The 21,619-nt window shown below is 37.7% G+C and overlaps 2 protein-coding genes across 5 annotated transcripts; one reads left to right on the forward strand and one right to left on the reverse strand.

Moving 5' to 3' along the window:
* The first annotated feature begins 957 nt into the window (after nucleotides 1-957).
* On the forward strand, nucleotides 958-17,515 carry dmpk (DM1 protein kinase). 3 transcript variants are annotated; one of them, XM_083567516.1, is made up of 16 exons: nucleotides 958-1,362; nucleotides 1,404-2,022; nucleotides 8,630-8,721; nucleotides 8,801-8,884; nucleotides 8,987-9,082; nucleotides 9,175-9,323; nucleotides 10,203-10,296; nucleotides 10,453-10,650; nucleotides 10,784-11,032; nucleotides 11,152-11,231; nucleotides 11,518-11,608; nucleotides 12,718-12,857; nucleotides 13,180-13,277; nucleotides 14,395-14,456; nucleotides 15,982-16,056; nucleotides 16,676-17,515. In XM_083567516.1, exons 2-16 carry the CDS (start codon nucleotides 1,824-1,826, stop codon nucleotides 16,775-16,777), a joined length of 1,809 nt encoding a protein of 602 aa, XP_083423642.1. In that variant the 5' UTR covers nucleotides 958-1,362; nucleotides 1,404-1,823; the 3' UTR covers nucleotides 16,778-17,515. The 3 variants fall into 3 exon arrangements, with proteins under 3 accessions (XP_083423642.1, XP_083423643.1, XP_083423644.1); XM_083567517.1 differs by having other exon boundaries at nucleotides 1,048-1,194; nucleotides 1,791-2,022; XM_083567518.1 differs by lacking the exon at nucleotides 14,395-14,456 and having other exon boundaries at nucleotides 1,056-2,022.
* Nucleotides 17,516-18,140: 625 nt separating this feature from the next.
* LOC310740632 (transcriptional regulator ovo) lies at nucleotides 18,141-21,079 on the reverse strand. Of its 2 annotated transcripts, XM_083567520.1 has the most exons (4): nucleotides 20,779-21,012; nucleotides 19,792-20,021; nucleotides 18,929-19,109; nucleotides 18,397-18,841 (listed from the first exon to the last, which is right to left on the reverse strand). In XM_083567520.1, exons 1-4 carry the CDS (start codon nucleotides 20,876-20,878, stop codon nucleotides 18,531-18,533), a joined length of 822 nt encoding a protein of 273 aa, XP_083423646.1. In that variant the 5' UTR covers nucleotides 20,879-21,012; the 3' UTR covers nucleotides 18,397-18,530. The 2 variants fall into 2 exon arrangements, with proteins under 2 accessions (XP_083423645.1, XP_083423646.1); XM_083567519.1 differs by having other exon boundaries at nucleotides 18,141-19,109; nucleotides 20,779-21,079.
* Between the last annotated feature and the right edge of the window lie 540 nt (nucleotides 21,080-21,619).

A 21,619-nucleotide genomic window follows, 5' to 3' on the forward strand; every position in this document is an offset into this window, starting at 1 on the left:
CTGGGGTAGATTTTCCTGCATCAGTGTACATGATGTTCATTAGCATACAAAAGCAGATAAACTGGACCAGCTGTGTCTCATTGAATGATTTCCAGATTACTTTATGCCTCGACACTAGAGAGCACCATAACACACAATACAGCAAAAAACAAAACAAAGGGTTCCAGTTATTCGAGCAGGTGGGCAATTTTCCTAAACAAGGGATGTTTCATTAACCTTGAATTTACCTTTCACTTTAAAAAAGTATGTATGTTTTTGTCTTTAAAATACACCTTATTGTCTTTGCAAATAGAAACACACTTTGGCTTGCTTAGCCGGAAGCTAGCACTACCTTCTTTTCTTTCTTTTTTTTTTTTCTCGAACAAACAGAAGACAATAGCTGTATAGTGCAATCACTAGGAATCACTGCAATCACTAAGGTATTTTTTTTATCACTAGAATTTCTCTGAACTTTAAACAGACATTTAGCTTTATATAACTGAATAATGCTTGACTTCAACTATGATTTAATTCAATCATTTTAAAATTATAACCCAAATTTCTATCCAATTAAATCTCACAAATCCTTATAAATATATACATAAAATAACGATATTTGTAAATGACTATAAAGTACCCCATGAAGTATTTATGATATAAATTTTAAGAATGTATCAAGGATATATATCATGATTATTAATAAAGTAAATGGAATTGGAGAAACATCTACATTCAGATGTGCTATGAAATAAATAACAATGTAAATCTAAAAAGCTCTAAAAGAGTCACATCATGATGCTCTCCAGTCTCAGACTTTGGGAAACTAAAATGTGGTACATGCAAGCCAACAAAGAGAAAGGGCAAAGTATTAATAAAGAGAGTTTAAAAAAAGGGAGGGGTGACAAGGCAATCAGTTGTAAAAAGTACAACAGAGGGAGGGCAGTGAGTTAGTAGGAGAGAGAGAGAGAGAGAGAGAGAGAGAGAGAGAGAGAGAGAGAGAGAGAGAGAGAGAGAGAGAGAGAGAGAGAGAGAGAGAGAGGAAAAACAGTGAAAGTGCTGGCCTCTGATAGACTCATGAGCAAACAGCTGTTCAGGACAGACCCAGGACAGACACGGGACACAGAGTGCAAAGCTGTCAGTACTGACATGCTGGAGACTGGACAACTGTGATGAAGGAGGGCTGAAGAGAAGGCAGGCAGGCATCTGGATTAGAAAGTGAGTCCCTCTAAATATGTGCCATTCAGGAAGAGAATAGAACAGGAATGGACTAGGAGGTGCATGCACTAGTAGATGGAAATTTTGAAGAGGAACTATAAAAGCAACAGGATAGTACCTGAGAGATCGAGAGAAGTAGAGAGAGACAACACTAGTGAGAGAAGGAGAGCGAGAGAGAGAGAGAGAGAGAGAGAGAGAGAGAGAGAGAGAGAGAGAGAGAGAGAGAGAGAGAGAGAGGAGAGGGAGCAGAAACAAGGGGGTGTGAGACACACACCAAAAAAGGGCTTGAGCCAGAGCTGGAATCAATGCTTACTGGACAAACACATAGACGCCAGGGGAGAAGAATAAGGCAACAGCAGAAGACAGTGAATGAGAGAGAGAGAGAGAGAGAGAGAGAGAGAGAGAGAGAGAGAGAGAGAGAGAGAGAGAGAGAGAGAGAGAGACTGATTTGTGAGGGGCATTAAAAAATAACAGGGTGCTGGGTAAGTGTATTAAAGTATGTGCAGTATGTTTTGAGATTAGTGTAGTGTACAGATTCATAAGAGTGAGGGGAAAAGGGAGTGTCTTTTATTTGTGGCAATGGAATAAACCTGCAGTTGAACACACACTGTAAGCTGAGGTGTGCCACCATGTCCACGGGCTCTGGGCCCCGAGAGGCCCCTCTGCCCAGAGAGAAGCTGTTGAAGGAGCCTGGTGTACTCATGGGGAGCTCAGAACATAGTCCTGTGGGACTTCAGACACTACTTGACCTGCTGGTTGGAGTCTACGAGGAGTTCCAGTCTTCTGATGCAGCTAGAGACAGATACGTCAGACGTTTCCTGCAGTGGGGTCAGTAGTGCTCCCTCTGTGTGTGTATGTTGTGTGTGTATGTTGTGTGTGTGTGTGTGTGTGTGTGTGTGTGTGTGTGTGTGTGTGTGTGTGTGTGTGTGTGTGTGTGTGTGTGTGTTTTGTTGCTTGGTAACTAACTGTGTTGAACTCCAGTGGACTCAGGAAGGATGTAGCTGGGAGGTGAACATGAACACAAGGTCGTGAAAGGGAACACTGTTCTGAGGTGATGTGGTCATGTGGGCAGAAGTATGCCAGTCACCATGTGTCCCAGATCATCACAAGACTCTATGTGTGTGTGTGTGTGTGTGTGTGTGTGTGTGTGTGTGTGTGTGTGTGTGTGTGTGTGTGTGTGTGTGTGTGTGTTCTGAAAGGGAAAATGTTTTATTTATCTTACTGGGGACCAGATATCGCCACAAGAATTTAGCTGTTGCATGCAAATAAAAAAACCTTGCAGCAAAACCTTTATTCTGGCTTCCTGTTTCCTCTTGAGGTTAAGGTTGGGGTTGGATGGAAGCATAACTCTTAATAGCTACATTGATAATTACATCTTCAACGTGTCTGAGTAGCTCATGAACCAGCATCAGCTACTCATACAGCGATATGTTAGCTCAGTGGATAATCGGAAGGGTGTGAGGACATATCCCAGCTCCACCAAGCTGCCATTGCTGGGCCCTTGACAAATAAGATAAAGATAAATGTATGTCGCTCTAGATAAGGACATCTTCCCATTGGCATGAATGTAAACCAGAGAACATTTAAAAAAAGATGTTAGTTGAAATGCCAACTGGTGATGGTTTATGACCAAATTAGATGCCACATCCATTTGTGCCCCCCCACACACACTGTTCTGGTCACTCCGTACATGGATGTCTGTTACAAAGACACTTGTCCTCAAACACTCTTGTGCACTGTTAAGTCAAAGTAGGTTGCTTTATGTAAAGGCATTTTTCAAGAATGCTATGCATGACTGCATGTGTGTGTGAATATGTGAGAAATGGCACAATGCCAGAATGTCTGAATCTCCAGGCATCTAACAGGTGCTGGAATAGCAGTGGACACTGGACAAAGCGATTTTTTACTAAAGTTACAACGGAGTCTCCAGCTCTCACACAGTGTCAGCTGCTAGTGTTCACCCTGCAGGCTTAGGAAAACATGTTTATGTATGCCATGAATAGAGCAAAGAGCAAGAGAGATTCATTGGCATTGAATCTGTTATAGAGATATCTTCATTTTGTGGCTGGCAGGCTGTTCAGCTGTCTTCCACTGAAGAGGGGTAGTGGTAAACAGGAGGAAGGGTGTGGAGTGTTTCCCAACTTTCCACAAGCATACCGAGGCCACAACATCAGCATCATGACAGCATCATGACCCGCAGTGTAATAACTCCGTGGCTAGGGCTGTTAGGATATATTAGGTCTATAAGTTAGTGTTTCTTTAGCAAGTGACACTGGTTACAGTTCAATGAAAAAGTTTATACATTTTGGTAAAGTAGAAATTGTCTAAGTTTACAAAGCTAATAGAATGGTTTAGGCAGGATGGGATCTGTTGTATATACATGATGTCAACAGATTACAGTGCAGGAACATTGCTGTAACACATTTGACACTTTACCCTTTCACCTTTAATACTCACAGTTGTAAGAGTTAAAGCATATTCAGTTCACTTTGCATTAAAATTGCATACCCACAAATGTGAACTGTGAAGTTAAAGTATAAACTCAAACAAGAAAAGTATAAACTAAATTAGTTAGTCAGATTTGTGCTACTTTCACCATGGAACCAAGAATCATTAGCTAAGCTTTCTAAAACAATTTATACCTAATCTACCTAAATGTTAACCAGCATAATTTTAACTATGCCAAAACGTGGCTATTTCAGTACAGACTATGTTTTATTAAATGTAATATGTACAGCTAGATGGTGACTGTAAGGAGTTTTAGGTCTCAATTTGAGTGTCACATCTTTTAAAACTCAGATGTTTCTTTGGGACTTTAGATCATCTCCTTCTTCCTTGATACTGTCTGATACTAAAAGATGACCTTATGAATTTCTACATGTAGTATTTTTGAGAAATATAGTAGAAAGTGGAGATCTTTCTATTGAAATATGGTGTAGTAAAGAAAAACCCAACTGAAGTTAAAAAATAGTGTACAATGTAAAAATACTTTGTTATGCCCATATGCTTACATTTATGTACATAATTAAAATTATTACTTTAGTATCACTTCTTTCTCTATTGAAAGAAGAACTGGTCTAAAAAATGAATAGGCTTGACAATCATCGATATGGATGCATGTTGAATCCTCCTACAAGAAACCAAATTTCCTTCCCTCATATTGTATGTACTGAAATCCAAATGACAGTTATATCAGTAATGTGGGTGTGTTTGTTAGCAATGAGATAAAAACATACTTTTATTTCAGTAAGTTCACTATAATGGTGTAAAACATGAGCACTCAGAGGTGTATTTTGAATTGAGCAGGGATTTTTGGACATTTGAACAACTACATAGTCCAAAGGTTTATTTAAAACCAAATGTATACGCTCATGAGTGACTAATGCTATTCTTCTTATGCTTGATCAGAAATCATTAATCATTTCTCTTCTCACGCAATAAATGCAGTCAGGTGGCTGTGTATCTTAGCAACAGCCATTACTTAAAACAACACAGTGAATTTCTTAGGCAAGCCTCTTCCCTTTTGTAAAAAGATTTGCAAGAATGATTTTTTCCAAAAGCTATCTATCTTGAAACATTTCCTAAAATGAAAACTCATATTATCTCTTGAAGCTCTACACAATTTAAAGAGTTTGTTATGAACCAGAATTCTGTATATTGTCAGTCACTCCTTTCAACATGGAGTTAACCAACATTGTACCAAAGCAGCTACTAAATCTGAAGCCTTGAACAGTGTACTCAGTGCCTGTATACAAAAATTTAAATTTATTTTGACCAAAATAACCAAATGTACAATACTGCATATATGAGTATCTGATCGCACGAATAATTTCATTGCCACAGTTTCTGTCCTAGAAATTTAATCTTGAAGTTATAAAGTACATGATTTCTGATGAACTATTACTACCTGTTTGTATTTGTTTTCCTTTGAGCACCATGCTACCTACATTACAACTCAAGGCTAATTTAGCTAAATTAAATAGTCAGTATTACTGTGTTAAACTGGTATTATTGTTCTAAGCACCATTCAGTGTCTTGAAGTGTCTATTACTTCAAGGCTCAGGTTTGGATGCTTTGTATTTTGAAATACATGTTTGGAGTTTGGGAAAATTGGATCAAATAGTAAAAACATACCACAGACATCTTTACAGACAATTTAAGAGCCTGAAACCCAACTAAACTGATTAGTCAAGTCAAGTCAAGTTTATTTTTATAGCACTTTTCACAACAGACATTGTCTCAAAGCAGCTTTACAGAATTTAACAGTTAAGGTGAATGGTGTGTATTTATCCCTGATGAGCAGCCGTGGCGACTGTGGCAAGGAAAAACTCCCTTAGATGTCATTTAGTCTTATGTTCATTTTACTATGGCATGAAACTAGCTGACAACTATCTAGAATTCATTGTGTAAGGAAAGCACACTTAGGTAGCAGGGTTTTGAAGAGCTTTAGATGGACTGATTCTTACCACTCAGTTTATTGTACTTGCCCCCTACTCAACACCATCTTAGCAGGAAAAATAGTCAATATTATAAAGTAAATAAGAAACAGTTCCAAAGTGAGTTGGTAAAGTATTTATGGTTTAAAAAAAGTTGAAGTCTCAGAGTATGTTATCCCTATTCTGGCCAAAATATTATTATCATGAACCAGAGTTCAGCCACAGTGACATCTAAGATTTTCCCATAACAACACTCATGCATTTCCTTCTGCAAGCTGGTTTGCATTGATCCATGGAGTCCTGAAGTGTTTTGGTTTACCACAGTGATTTGCCAGCAACTGAAGTTAAATTGTTTCCTCAATGATAAATTGCTTTTATTAATAATTTATACCTACATTTGATGTTAGATGTCCATGACAATAGTTGTTTGTAATTATATGTCATAGCAGTTAAAAACATTTTTTCTTACCAACCTTTCTCCTTTTTCCTCTCTGTAAGTTGAATTACTTTCAATTACTTACAGTAATTACTACTCTCTTAATCTAAATTACTTAGATTACTACTTAAATTACTTAAATTGTGTTGCCTAGTAAACAGTCTTAGCATAGGTGTCTATCCTGTAAAATTCCTGTGGCAAAAAATCATTAGTTTTATAATAAATTTTTTCTCACAGAAAACCACATCATATTTTTATAACCTAAAATAACCTGTTCGAATCCATTTATTATTGGAATTAGCTTATGTAGATCATTTATTATGCAAATCCCTGTCATTGAGCCATTTTACAGAATTAGATTAGATTAGATTAGATTTAACTTCATTGTCATTTGCAAGGTACAGTGTACAGAGCCAATGAAATGCAGTTAGCATCTAACCAGAAGTGCATAAGTGACCTATTTACAATAAATAACAGTAAGATATATAGGGTATGAAGTAACAGGGTCCATATATACAGGGATGAGGGTGAATAATGTACAGAAGGTGCAGCAGGTACACTGTGCAAAGATTATGTATAGATAGACATAATTGTAAAATAGTCAGAAGATAATATACTCAATGGCATGATATAGTTATGTACAAGTATGAATGTATGTATGATACAGTATATACAGTATAATTATGGGTGGAATGGAATGTAGAGTAGTGCAAATGTTATGGATGGTGCAAAAAAAATTAATTGTTATGTAACACTATTTGAGGTTGATTATAATTCTGAATTCAACAAATCTATGCAATAATGAATTTTCCCCCAAGATTTCCCCCAAGATTTATCTATATTTAGCAGTTGATTGTCACATGACTGTCAGTTTTCTTGTTTGGTAGCAGAGCTTGTGGATGTCTCAATTTCTTTTTATTTGCAAATGGCACAAACAGCATAGAGAGTCTACTATTAAGCATTTAAGCAAAGTAAAAGATAAGCATTATGAAACATTTGCACATTGTACAAAGTTCAAAGTATAGAGCGGTTACTTAATTATCCAGCCATCATTTCAATACAGTTACGCCACTTTCTATACACCTCGGGCTATGGGAGTGGTGGAATGGGACAGTCTTTATCCAAACCTCCCTTTCTTTTATTCTAAACCACTTCTTCTTTTTGTGTTTATTTCTTCCTCTCTTAAATAAAGGTTCTTTCAGCTTATCTCTCTATCTCCAACTTTTTTATATGCTAAATATCTTCTAGTCTTTCAACCCTAGATATGTCCCGCTGGTCTCCTGCTTTAGTTACTATTGTGAGAAGTGTTTTGGGACATGGAGGAACACTTCTGGAAACTTCTTTCCATTAAAACAGTTTACACTGTTGCCTTGCTCTCATTCACATTCCTCTCGTGTATGTGTGTGTCTGTGTGTATGAGTCTGCGAACCAAGGCACTGGAAAACTTGCCTTAAAACAGTCTTAGGCAGTGGCAACCTATTCTTAGCATCATCTGTTCTATTTCTGAACATGTCTTTCTTAAAGGAAAAACATTTTGTCCTTATTATAAGAGAATAGGTATGAGAAGTGGGTTTATGTGAAGGATAAGGTGGACAGCATTGACGAAAGAAATGTCAGTGGCATACCTGCAAGTTATGGTTCATCAAATCATCCACTGAAAATAAAAAAAACAAGGAGAATGCCATTCATTTTTAGACGTCACTGCTTATTAGATTAATGTCTGAAATGCTTTTAAAGTGCATAGCTTTATCTAATATCCCAAGATTATTTTTAAACTTGTCAAAACAAATGCGATTCAGCCCCTTTTGGTTTTACATGTGGTGCAACATGCTGTTGACTGACTTATTATTTCTAGTTCTTCTTCCTTTGAGTACATTTACAGGGTCATTAGTATCATGAACGTTTGCAGAAAAGTTATTGTTGGGAATTGAACTCTGGCCGAAGCACAATGTGAAAGTGCAAATACATTGTGTTATGGAAAAAGCCAACATGGAGAGTTTTGTTTTAAGGGTTTGCTATCAGAGTATATATATTTATTTCAAAAATTGGAGCATTGTGTTAAATGTAAATAGGAACAGAATGCAATTATTTGCAAATCCCAGAAACCCACATTGTATTTACTTTAGAACACAAAAACATATCAAGTGCTTGAACAGCAGAAATACACAATTTTAAGGGAAAAATAAGGTCACTTTGAATTTGATATCTGCAAACAAAATAAGTCAGGACAGGGGCAACAAAAGGCTAAAAAGTAAGTGTTATGAAAAAGAAACAGCTAGAGGAAAATTTTGCAACTAATTAGGTTCATTGGCAATAGGTCAGTAACATAATTGAGTACAAATCTTAGAGACAGAGCCTCTTAGACGTAAAGATAGGCAGACCTTCACCAATCTGTGAACAACTAAATCTACAAAGTATAGAAAAATTTTAGAATAACATCAAATTGCAAACAATTACAACTTACTGTATGTTTACTATTGCAAAGAAACTCTTATCAGCTACAAAATATAGTATACTGATATGTATATATTGGTGTTTCCTATGTTGGAATGTGCTTTCATAGTGGAGCCTCTGGTGAGCCAAGTGAAGAAGACACGCATAAAAAGGGATGATTTCAATATCTTGAAGGTTATAGGCCGGGGCACCTTCAGTGAGGTGAGAGCCTTTTTTTATTGTCACAGTCTGGAGAAATTCATATCTAAACATATGAACATGCAGTTGTGGGTTTGTACAGGTTGCTGTGGCTAGAATGCGAGACACTCAACAGGTTTATGCATTGAAGATAATGAACAAATGGGACATGCTGAAGAGGGGAGAGGTAAAAAACTTTACATACTATATAAGTGTGCTGCATTATATGTACTATATTGAATATCTTATCATTAGGCATTTCTTTTTTTTTCTCTATGCATGTGTTTAGACAGCATGCTACCAGGAGGAAAGGGAGGTTTTGCTAAAAGGGGATCGTCGCTGGATCACTGAGTTGCACTACGCTTTCCAGGATGACAATTACCTTGTATGCTTTGCTAGCATGTTTCAACAGCTGTATTCAGTCTCATCAAATACACTGTAAAAGAATAATATATAACCTGTGTTTCTCTGTTATAGTATTTAGCAATGGATTACTATGTTGGTGGAGACTTGCTGACCTTGCTAAGTAAATTTGGTGACCATATTCCAGAGGACATGGCTCGGTTTTACTTAGCAGAGATGGTGATGGCTATTGACTCTGTCCACAGACTGGGCTATGTCCACAGGTAGTGTGTGGTGGGGTAGAAGCGGGTAGACTGATATGTTGGATAGCCACTAAAATGAGCTTATATTAAAATATAAATATTTGTATTTGACTTATAAGAGCCTTAAAAGAGCCTTCACTGTTTGGCTAATACTAGTGCTGTCAATTGGTTATCGCAACTTATACCTCCTATAATTGCCATCATTATCAGTGACAAAATATTTTAAGTGGATATAAAAAATCTACAGACCCCTGAAGTTAAACCTTCTTGTGTTTGTCACAAAAAAAAAAAAAAAAAAGAAATGTAAAATAAACATCCTCAAAACATGGTGCTGCCCCCACTATGCTTCACTAAACTGTCTTGATTTTGTGAAAACAAATCTATGATAATTATTCCTAAACACTTCTTCCTTATTCTTGTCAGACATTAGCACATTTTGTCACATGTTTTGGGAAATTTTAGGCAGGCTTCCATTTATTTCCTTTTCAGCCACACCAGACATGTGAAGTATATGAGATTATTGTCACATGCTGGTGACCAATTCCTGCCAGATATTCCTAATATATGCAATATTATTTAATACTGCTGTAGGTCTCTTGCCAGCCTATCTACCTCTTGGCATTTTTAGAGGGATGTTCTGTTCTTAGTGAAGTCACTGTTTCTCTACTTGTTTACGATGGCCTTCATGGTGTTCCATGGTACATCTAAAATCTAGGGATTTCATGTTTACCCGGCTCATGAGTGATGTAATTTCACAATAAGAATCCACACATGGCTTATCAGGGGTGTGTAGATATTGTATACCTACAGTATATCATTCAAGCCCCCGTGTGTAGTATTATACTGCAGTTGGCTGTTTGAGGAAGTTGTGTGCTATAAAATCTGTGCTCTTTAATCTAGAGATGTGAAGCCTGATAACATCCTGCTAACAGCGGATGGACATGTGCGACTGGGGGACTTTGGGTCATGTTTGAGACTGCAGGATGATGGCTTGGTGAGGTCACAGTGCTTTATTTGGAAAACGCAACAGGCATAAACTGTCATAACCCATTATCTGGCCACACTTTTTTTTTTTATATAATTTGCAGACTTAACCAGAGTATGTCTGAGTAAAATAGAGACATGTTACCAAAAAGGTGTGTGTATGCAGGTTCACTCTTCACTGGCTGTAGGTACTCCAGACTACCTGTCTCCAGAGATCTTGCGAGCAGTAGAAGGCGGAGGAGGCTATGGTATAGAGTGTGACTGGTGGGCTCTTGGTGTGTGTGCGTATGAGATGCTTCTGGGGGCCACACCCTTTTATGCAGAGTCTCTGTCTGAAACCTATGCAAAAATAATCCACTTTCAGGTAAAGTGACATATATAAAGAAGAACAGACATCAATGTACAAAACGTCCTCACTCATCAGTTTATCAGTAGTAGAAAAGAATTAAAAGTTGAGTTTAATTGTTTGGCTTGTGTATGTATTTGTGTCTCTGCAGGATTATTTTGAGTTCCCTGCATCTGCTGAGGAAATTTCAGAGGAAGCACGTAGCCTGATCTCTGGTTTGCTATGTGACAGGAATGAGAGGCTGGGTGCAAATGGCTCTGCAGATTTCCGGAGTCATCCCTTCTTAAGTGGACTTGAGTGGAGCGCCCTGCACCAATTGCCTGCTCCTTATCAGCCTGAGGTTTCCAATGCTACAGACACCTCAAACTTCGACGTGCTGGATGACTGCCTAAGTGAAACAGTACATATAATATCCACAATATTTCGGGGGGTATTTTATTGTCCAACTATTGTTTTTGGGAAAGATATAAATCACTGGCTTCTTAGTATTGTGCTTAAGTACATCCCTATGTTTTATAGGAGACAATAACTGATGTAATGGATCGAGCACCTACAGGAATTCACCTAGCATTTGTTGGATACTCTTATACAGCTACTAGGTAATAATTTTATATTCTAATACCCACTATTGTCATTATTTATGAAAAAATTCATTATATTTTTCTTTTTCATTCATATTTAAATTAAATTATGTTTATTCCATTGCATTATATGGTCACCAAGAGAAACATCTGCTGCACATGCAAACAAACAAAGATTTGTTTGTTTGCATGTGCAAACATGCAAACAAACAAGTCTGCAGTTATTCTTCTCTCACATAACTGCAGACACCTTCATCTACTTTCTGCTTCTTTTATTCATCCTTCATTCATTCTTCTCTTACAGAGAAACAGGAGCTGTGGACCGCAGCCAAGACATCATGATGGAGATTGACCAACAGCCAGTTCTAGAGTCTCTGTACCTGCAGGATAATCTGGTATGAGAAAATAAACAATGAGCAACAACAACATTAAATCCATTTTCATTTTACCAGAAGCATATTGTCTCATAAACCTGGCAACACTAAACATATTATGCAGTGTTTTACACAGAAAAGTATATTCAGCTACAAGTAGGTAGATCACCATTCGTTTCAGACTTGCACTTCATCCTAGAATGGGAGTAGTAGTAGTGGGCGATAGTGAGGTGAAGTAGAGATACACTAGGTAAAATTTTACTCCAGTAAAAATGCTCCCTTTAAACTTTTACTTGAGTAAAAATACAAAAGTATTTTCCTTCAAATGTACTTAAGTATCCAAAGTACTCTGATTTATCATGGCTATAATGTACTATTATAATTTATTATTATAACTTGCTCAATCAACTCAGTTCATGTGAAATTACTCTAATGTAACTCATACCACTAATTAGTCAATATCTTTAAAAAATTATCATGTGCTCAAAACCTTCTTTCAAAAAAATTTTGCAAATAAGGCCTCGGATGTTGTGGCAAGTTAGAGTCAGGAGTTTCTTTCATCATTTATTACTCATAAAATGTTCTGCTTGCTGTTAAACTGACACTGAACTGTATGTTCGTGCTAAGAGCCACCAAGCGGCAAACAACACAAGTTCAAAACAGAGTGCATTCTCTACCTTGATTGGTGGCTTGCTGTGTGCTTGACCAGATATCCACTCATAAATAAAACAAACAAGTGATTGTGCAAAAAATGTAGTTGGGTAAAAAGTAAGATATTAGACTACTAAATTAAAGTAAAAGTATCCACAAAAGAAAATACTTGAGAAAAGAAAAGATACGCAAAAAAGCGAAAATTTGTGTGTAAATAGAGTCCTGCATTCCAAATGATTACCCATCAAAGATATATTCTCAATTCATGCCCAGTCTTTCTGGGATAGGCTTCAGATACCCCTGAACAGGATAAAGCACTTCAAATTAATGACGAACAGGTGCACATTTATACTTTCCACAATATAACTTTTCTTGTTTGTTAAATTAAGACGTTGAATTGATTGTCATAATAGCTCTGGACAAAATACTTTGTTATGATGTTCTAGTTGACAATTGAGTGTATCTGCAAAATATTTCAGAAACAAGTATGGCAGCTCAGGAAAGCTCTTGAGGTGTCAACACAGACAGATTTTTCCCTGCCCCTTGAACACAGTACTGTAGAGCCTTCAGCCACATCAGATACAGAAAAAAGTGATGCCCAAATCCAGGAACTACATAGGTAAACTACTTGTTCCACTTCTCTACTTTCATTTGACTTGTCCTCTCTTTGTCTGTCCTACTTTTCTTTCTAACCCATTGCTTTACAAACCCACTGCCTCACCTGGCACACTGACAGGGGCTTACATACTTTTGTCAAACCTGAAAATTGTTTAAGCAAGTGCTTAAAAAAAAGTGCTTAAGCAAGACCATATCCTCAAATATGGACCTTGGACAGGCTTTCATCTTCCTACCTCACCTACAGCTTCCAACGTATTCATGCCACCTTTTCCAGTTAACTGTTATTATACCACGTATAACTGATGATGACTTTGTTCTCTCAGGCAACTGAGGGAAGCAGAACAGCAGAACAAAGACCTGAAAGAAGAAGTACAAACCCTGCATGACGAGATCCAAAGACTCAAAGTCCAGCAGGACAAAGGCAAGTAACTTAGCCACAAGTTTACACAAGCTGGGGCATGCTACATAGTTTTAAGAAACTGGTTATTTAGTGTGGTTATTACCCTTTGAGCATGTTAATAGAAGTGTTGCAAAATGTATTGTCACTGAAGGATCTTCATGATATCAGGCCATTTCACACAGGTTGCATAAATTTATTATATTTTAGTACTAAAGTTGTGGAAGGGGTAGCTCAGTAGTTAAGATGTTAGATTTCTGATTAGAAGGTCTTAAGTTCAATTCCCAGCAAAATAAATCCCACTGTTGGGCCCTTGAGTAAGGCCCTTAACCCCCAAAAGCTTAGTTGTATAAATCAGTTAATTACAAGTCAATTTGTAAACGTCTTCTAAATAGCATAGATTTTTTTTTTTTCATATGACTGCCAATGTCTCATGTTGATTTTATTCTATGAAATTGCAATAATTGTAGTCACTTCCTTAATTTCCCTTCATCTATATAATGGTTCCTTTAAAGATGTTTGTAGTGAACACCATTACACAATGAATTATATGTTAAAGATCTTAAATCAGAAACTGTTTAGTTTAATTATAATTTGTTGAAATTGACTTGAAGCTTATTCTTTTATGCAGAAAAATATTTGCTGAATGAACAAAAAAACACTCCTCCACGCACAAACAGTAGAGCCTGTTGTTATGTTGTAAATGTTTATGTTTAAATCCTTAACCCAGAGTACAGTTATAAATGTGTCATCCAGGAATAGGCCACTGCAAAATCTACACCAGCACACGCCAATCAAAATGTGTGCAGCCGCTCCTCACCCAGACCACGTGACTTGAAAGCAGAGCGCTGAACCACCTCTCACTGCCTCCGGCTTTCACACCAACGAACCATTCATGAAGAAACAAGCCCTGCAGTATCTTATTTTGCTTTACATGTGTGGAGCAGGCACCAAGCTCTCACCCTCAATTATGCATGCCACCCCACAGTAAAGCATGACCTTTCTCCTGCTGTGTGGCTTCGTGACCTGCGCATGCTCCCTTTAAAGTGTAGGACCTAGTTATGGGAGAAGGGAAGTGTATATGTGTGTGTTTCCGTTTTCCACAGAACTGCACTAACGGCTCTTTCTCATCTGATCACAGAACTGTGTGTGTGCCCATCGCCTGTCTTTCTGCCTGCCTGCTGTTTGGAGCCTTTCAGGGATGTAAGCCTCCCTCTTAGCTTCCTCTCTTTGCGTCTGTGTGAATGGAGTAGCATATTTATTTACAATATTCCACATTGCTCATAGGACTCCTGAACTTATAAGCATGATTTAGTAAATTACTTACTTATCTTGGAAGAATGACTACATTTACTATGGTAGTTAGGTTTGGTTTTGTGTCATTCCTTTCCATTTAAAATAGATTTAATTCTGAGATGTATAAGAAATTCTGTCAAAAACTACTGCAGGCACTTTTACATATGAGCTCAGTCTGTTGTGTTGACTTTAAGTCACAGACCTGGTGTGCTATGATAGTCAGCTATCTAACTTTTTAATAAACAAGAACACATTGACTCATATTAAATAAATTGCTGAGAAAATGACAGTGCTAATTAAGATTTTGATAACAGTGCCTCGTAATAGAAACAAGCTAATATTGCTGTAAACTCGCCAGCTAATTCTGTGCTAATTATACAGTACATGCAGACCAGCTGTACAGCAGCAAGCAGTCTTTTGCAAATCAATAACTTGGTTTACTTAATTTAATAAATAATAAATATTTTTCTGGATTTTGTGTCTGCTGCCAATTGTGCCAATTTTCTGACTTAAGGGCCAGACTGGGTTTTAAAATTTGACAGATGGCACAGGCAAGTAGCAAAGATGTAAAGGGGTGAAGTAATGTAAATGACATGCCCCATTACCTAAAAAGCAAAGAAAGCATTTATTGCAGTAAACAGTGTTGCTGGTCACCCTTTTTTGGCAAAGCATGGAAGATTGCTATTTGGACACAAGAGACTTGCTGTCTCTACCATGTTTTCTTTCATACTCTCCCTTCAGAGACGGCTTTCTGGCCTGCGCTAATTTGAATGGCAGTGAATAACTTGCCTTAGTGATTGGCACCTAATTAGTACAAAAAAAATTAGAAAATAAAAATATTTTGCTGTGTGTTTTGCTGCTAACTTCTAAGCAGTAGTCACCCTTTGTTGCATTGAGTTGCTAGCGCACTTAGCATGCTTGGTGGAAAAGTGGCGGCTGATATTGTATTCTTCACAAATAAGATGTACGGCCTTTGATTAAATCTCAGTAAAACATATTTATTGAAGTACTTATTGAAAATTAAGTACTTAATTTCTCTTCATGGGTCTATGTATTGTTAAACTAGAAAGAATGAATAAGAGAGACAATAGATTTGGCTACACTTGGTAACACTTGGAGTGAAATAAAGGGTATTGCGGGGGAAAAGGCAAAATAAATGTGGTCTTTAAGACACTTTTGTAAATCCTTGAAGGGCCCTATTAAGAAGCCAAATGGCCAGAATGTGGCCCACGGGCCATAGATTGCTCACCACTGCTATTTTACATACAAAGCGGTTTATTTTAATTACAATTTCAGTGGCAACTTGTATATTAAGTATTTAAAGAGAGATTAAAGCAAGTCTTATCCACGTGTTCTGTACTCAACGTGCTTCGCAATGTTGTACTGTATTATTACTCTTTTTATGCCTGAACTGACGACCCAATGTTTGCAGAGCTCAGCAGTGCCCCCTGCTTGCCATTACCCACTAGTGATGCCTCTGCTGCGCCACCTGCTGCTCTTTCACAGGGTGAGTGTAGAAACATCTCATAGTACATCTGCACTTTGCCTTCGCAGAGTGACCACTAATAGATAGTGATGATATCAAAAGCTCATTATTGAAACTGTTTAGGTGGGGCTGTGCATTATATGGCTCTTGTTGATGGCAAAATATGAAAGATACATACAATGTGTTCTAGTGACATGTGCGGGACAAGTGGGTTGGATATATTAAGCAGCAAGTGAACATTTTGTCCTCAAAGTTGATGTGTTAAAAGCAGGAAAAATGGGCAAGCCTGAAAACTGCAGCTCTTGGTGTCAGTCTGCAGTGGTCAGTATTTATCAGAAGTAGTCCAAAAAAGGAACAGTGGTAAACTTGCGACAAGGTCACATGGGAAGCGAAGGCTGACCCGTGTGGTCTGATCCAACAGACGAGCTTCTGTAGCTCAAACTGCTGAAGAAGTTAATGCTGGTAATGCTTGAAGGGTCAGGACTGTATTGGCAGCAAAATGGTGTCCAACACAATTTTAGGCAGGTGGTTATAATTTTATGCTTTATCGATGGTCATAATGTTATGCCTGGTTGGTGTATATGTATATATTAAATACACCTGCCACTGACAAGCATCTCATTGCCTCTCTGCCTCTCAGGTGCGTTGGCCACAAGTGAAGACTGAGTCGTACCTGCTAGTGTGTGCAGAAAGCAAAGAAATCCAGATGTGGAAACGCTACTGCAGTTCTGAGCTCTCCTGAGCAACTCTGTGTAAAGAGGTGATGTCCAGTTCTCTGTGTGGGTCCAGCATGATTATATGACCTTCTCAGTCAGCTTGTATAGTCCTGTCTGTCAAACACTCTATACTGCTGGGATCCACCCTGTTGTAAACACCGTTCAGGAGTACTGTATGTGCAACTGGGGTTCATTTAGTAACCGGTAGCAAGATTTATTTGTTCCTGTTTACTTCACACAGCCACTCGATTTTCATTGATTTTCGGTTTCAGGCCGACTGACACTTGATTGCACTTGTCAATGAAAAATGGGTATACGGTCTTTCAATTTCTATGATACTCCTTTTGAAACACAATTAAGCTTCTGTAACATCATTTATACAAGTACTATCTGATGCACTACAGTCTTTGTGTGTATCAGGCAATGACACCTACATATTCACAGTAGCTTAGGAATAGTTAAAGAAAAAACAGGAGAGGACATGGAGGAAGACTACTGAATTCCAGGTGTGCTGTTAAAATGCACTGTGTACTTAAAAGTCTTTATTATCTTTTGTACAAAGAAAGTATTAAATCTATTGCATAATTAAATGCTATAAATGTTAGCTATTACAATATTTATTACAGGACTACTAAATATGAATTGTCCATAAATTGCTTGAGTGAAATACAGCTGTTTATGGTGTGGCAAAGACATCATTATGTCTTTTTTTTTAAGGTGTTAATGATGAATAACAGTTAAATAAAACTTTTTCTCTGAGTTTACTTCTGTTAATTTCACTGTTCACTGAGTTTTTTTCATGTACAATATTGGATTTTGGATCCTAAAATTTCCCAAGAAGAATTTTTATTAAAACACGAATATTATTAACACATATCAAAAATATTCATCAAGGCAGAGATTATTTTAACTGTACAGATTTGGACAACATAACATTTCCAAAGTATGAGAATAAAATGATTTTAAACAGGAAAAACTGTTACAAATAATAAAATAAAGCAGCAGACTTCTATATATGGCCAAAAGTTTGTGGACACCGGATCATCAAATCAACGTGTAAGATTTTCTTAAATTTAGAACCACATAATTGTATACAATTCTGTTTTACAATTTAATTTAATTTTTCACAATCCACAAATCCCCACAGATATGCTTCAAAAAGTTTTACACAAATATACTTTCTACTTCTAACATTTTCGAAACTCTTTACTTTAGTTTTAATCTATCTGGTGACATAATAAATATTTTTTCTTAGCATTGTTCACCATTTTTAGGCCATCAACCTATTTCTATTGTCATTGCGTGGCTTTTTCAACCGACCATTTGTGTATCATTTAGTGGCACCACAGATGTAATGTAGGCAAGCTTACGAAAATAACAAGGCAACAAGAAGTCCAGGGTTAACTTGGATGAGACAGACGGAGTCAGCGATGTAAACGACTGAGAACATTCCTGATCACCTGATCATCATCATCATTTTTGTCTGCTTGTGTTCTCTATGGTGGTTAAGACTGGACACATTCATTAGGTAACAACATTTAAAATTCTTTTGTATTATATATCACGTGAGGTCGAGTTACGAGCATGAGGTCCAGTTACCACATACTTTCAAAACATTAGTATCTGTACTTCTACTTGAGTGAAGAATGTGTGTACTTTTGCCATCTCTGGCAGATTTGCATAAAATCATGCTAATGGACCTACATTACATGAAGCAGCCTGGTTGTGTTTTCATGTATGCAATGGGTGAAGAGGTCTAGAGAAACAGTGTGTTGAGCTTCACATGTAAAATGCTGTGGTTGGGTAGAGCATGAAGGGCGAGATGCGGGTCTGAGAGGGCGTCTCCTGCATGTGCTTGCGGTAGTATCTGCGCAGTGCTGGACTTTCCGGGTGCCTCTGACGCACGTGCATAAAGTACTCGTCGGGCCGGCTGGAAGTGAAGCCGCAGTCCTCACACACGAAGATCTTGGAGCGGCGTTGCCTGTAAGCGTACTGCTGCCTCACGCCATGGATCTTGCGCAGGTGAGACTCCAACGAGCAGCGCTGGGTGAAAGCCTTCTCACACAGCTCACACCTGTACGGTCGGATACCTGCACACAGGGGTGTGTGGGTGAGAAACGGAGGGCTCCTAGCAGCAACAGATCTCTGCAAAAGATGCGTGTGTGGTGTTTCGTCACCTGTGTGCGTGCGCATGTGCCTCTTCAGGTCAAAAGTGTCGTTAAAGCCTTTGCCGCAGTATCTGCAGGGGTGCCTCTTGATAAGGCTGTGGCACTTTAGGTGTCTCGTCAACATGCGCTGGAGTGGGAAGATTTTATGGCAAACAGGACACTGGAAGTCTCCCGAGCTGGAGGCAGAAACCTGTGGATAAGACAGGGTAAAGGTGTTGATGCTTGAAGAAAGACATAACAGTTTTTGGTGTAAAATTTATTCAGAATTTTGGAAAAAATTTACAATACGTGTTTGTGTGCTAGGATCCTCGGATCACAAAGTGTTAAACATTGGGTATATTTATATTACTTGTATTATATTTTAAATTACATACATATTACATTATACGATTACATTTATATTACATACACTGTTCAGGCATGACGTGTCTAGAATTATTTTTCATTTTTCAAATTGGCACTTGTAAAACTCAAATACTCATGCTTGCCCATTTTTCCTGCTTTAAACACATCAACTTTGAGGACGTGCTGCCTATTATATCCCACACACTAACACATTCCATGATGAACAGATAATCAGTGTTACTCACTTTACCCGTCACAATGTATAATGTTATAATGTTATGCCTGGTCAGTGTAAAACATGTATTAAAAGAGTTTTCTAAAATATATATATATATATATATATATATATATATATATATATATATATATATATATATATATATATATATATATATATTACATACATTTTATTATATATAATATATACTATTTGTATTATGTAATATATAGTAAGGTACTTTATTGTAAGAAACTAAAAATAAAAGTGTATAAAATAAAATATAACTGCTTTTTAACCTCTAAGTTACCTTGGCTCGAAAGGCTGAGCCTGGATCCGAGGGAGAAATTGTCTGAAAGAGACTCTGAGAAGGCTGCTGAGAGTGGCAGTGTTCAGGACTCGTTTCTGATTCATTACTGCTGGATGCGTATACTGATTCTAGATCAGCACTGCTGGATGTGTTTATCGGCCCAGGCGAAACGTTGCTGAGTGTCGGCACTGACTGTAGGCTGACATCGGCAGGTGCCTTTACTGCTACTGCTGTAACAATCGGAATAAAAAACAAAACTCACATTTTAATCAATTAAACATTTTAATCGTTGGTTTTTAAAAGCATAAATTCATTAACTGATAACTAAATATATTATTTACTCTAGTAGATTTAGTGAATCTAAGAGAAAAGGTATGCAGTTACACAAGTGAAGAATGTAAATCAGGACCTGCCGACAGGTCAGAAAGAATCTGAGATACTCTGTCTATTCCTAATGACGGCTTAAAGTTTTTCTTATACTAAAAAATGGATTTCATGGATATTAGAAACAATAAGACAGGCAAATTGTTCAGACACTGCGCTTAGAAGATTCCCTGATACATCATGTTTTTCTAGGTATGTTCATAAATACATGTTAGAAATGTTTGAGATAAATGAAAAATTGTAAAGCTCTAAAACGCAGCATGGAATATGCAAAAAATAAAAATTTAGGCCATGCGCATGGGGAATAGTGGATTAATTTGATAGCATTTATTTTAATTTTTAGTTAAATTAGGAATAACAGACTGTTTTCCTGTAATCTAATCGGTAATCTGATTCCAGTGCGAGCTGTCCAAAAGTTTTGTGGGATGACAGTCATTAAAATTTTAAACTAAAAACTGTGCAGAAATTCAGGTCTTTCAAAACTGCACTACAAAAATCTTACATGCTGTTTCCTTTATTATATTTAATAAATCTTCCATAAAAAAAAAAAAAAAAGAAATTAGAGAGGTTATTTCTGTGGTCCTCTAGAAACTATTGCATTACCTGCGCTGATGTGATCAATCCAGGATGAGTTTTGATCATCTTCCCATGGTAATACCTCACCAGTTTCCCGCTTCCTCCTCACCAGAAATGACCGTGGCATCCTTGATGTTCTTTGAGACTCCTTTTGACCTAATCTAACTGCTTATGTCTCTTTGCTTACAGTATCAAAACCCAAATTCTGACTTAACTTGAACTCTGACTGTAACTCTGTCTACTCTAACACATCACCGTAAACCTTGCAACCCCTCACCTCATCACACAGACACTGTGATCACAGCTGATCTGTGCCTCGGTCTTCACTGTAATCCTCCTGTGTATGTTTCTTCTAACCATCCTATCCACCCCCCCCCCCCCATCCTATTCAGCGGTTAGAAAGCGCAAATCTCAGTGCTCATTTCCATACCTCTGGAGGGAGGCCACGGCAGCAGACACACCTGTGTGTGTGTGTGTGTGTGTGTGTGTGTGTGTGTGTGTGTGTGTGTGTGTGTGTGTGTGTGTGTGTTAACTGCTGCCCTGATGATTTTGCATGCCAGGTAGTGAGAATCTGGTCTCTTCATTCAACTGGTCCTTCCATGCAAATGGCCCACTGGCTCGGCCGGCATATAGGGCACGGCCTGCCTAACAGGAGCACGCACAGCTTGGACTGCTAGTAAAATTTGGCTTTTATTTCTCATTCCATATAATTGTCTGCTGGGTTGGATCACCTGGGGCCAGACAAAGGCCATTCAAATCTCTCTTTTACTGTTTACTATCTGTTAACTACCCGGTTTAGAGAAATGAAAGAACCTCTCTCCCCAAATTACAGGTGGCTTTTCCTTTTGTTGTGCAGTAGAAAAGAGTG

This window comes from Silurus aristotelis (genome assembly GCF_946808225.1).
Source record: "Silurus aristotelis genome assembly, chromosome: 18".
Classification (NCBI taxonomy): Eukaryota; Metazoa; Chordata; class Actinopteri; order Siluriformes; family Siluridae; genus Silurus; species Silurus aristotelis.

Coding starts and splice junctions, on each gene's coding strand:
- dmpk (XM_083567516.1), top strand. CDS start 1,824: ATGTCCACGGGCTCTGGGCCCCGAGAGGCCCCTCTGCCCAGAGAGAAG. Junction 8,722..8,800: donor GCCGGGGCACCTTCAGTGAG/GTGAGAGCCTTT, acceptor GGGTTTGTACAG/GTTGCTGTGGCTAGAATGCG. Junction 13,278..14,394: donor CAAAGTCCAGCAGGACAAAG/GCAAGTAACTTA, acceptor ATCTGATCACAG/AACTGTGTGTGTGCCCATCG.
- LOC310740632 (XM_083567519.1), bottom strand. CDS start 20,878: ATGCCACGGTCATTTCTGGTGAGGAGGAAGCGGGAAACTGGTGAGGTA. Junction 20,022..20,778: donor GATTGATCACATCAGCGCAG/GTAATGCAATAG, acceptor CGATTGTTACAG/CAGTAGCAGTAAAGGCACCT. Junction 19,110..19,791: donor GCTCAGCCTTTCGAGCCAAG/GTAACTTAGAGG, acceptor TCTTATCCACAG/GTTTCTGCCTCCAGCTCGGG.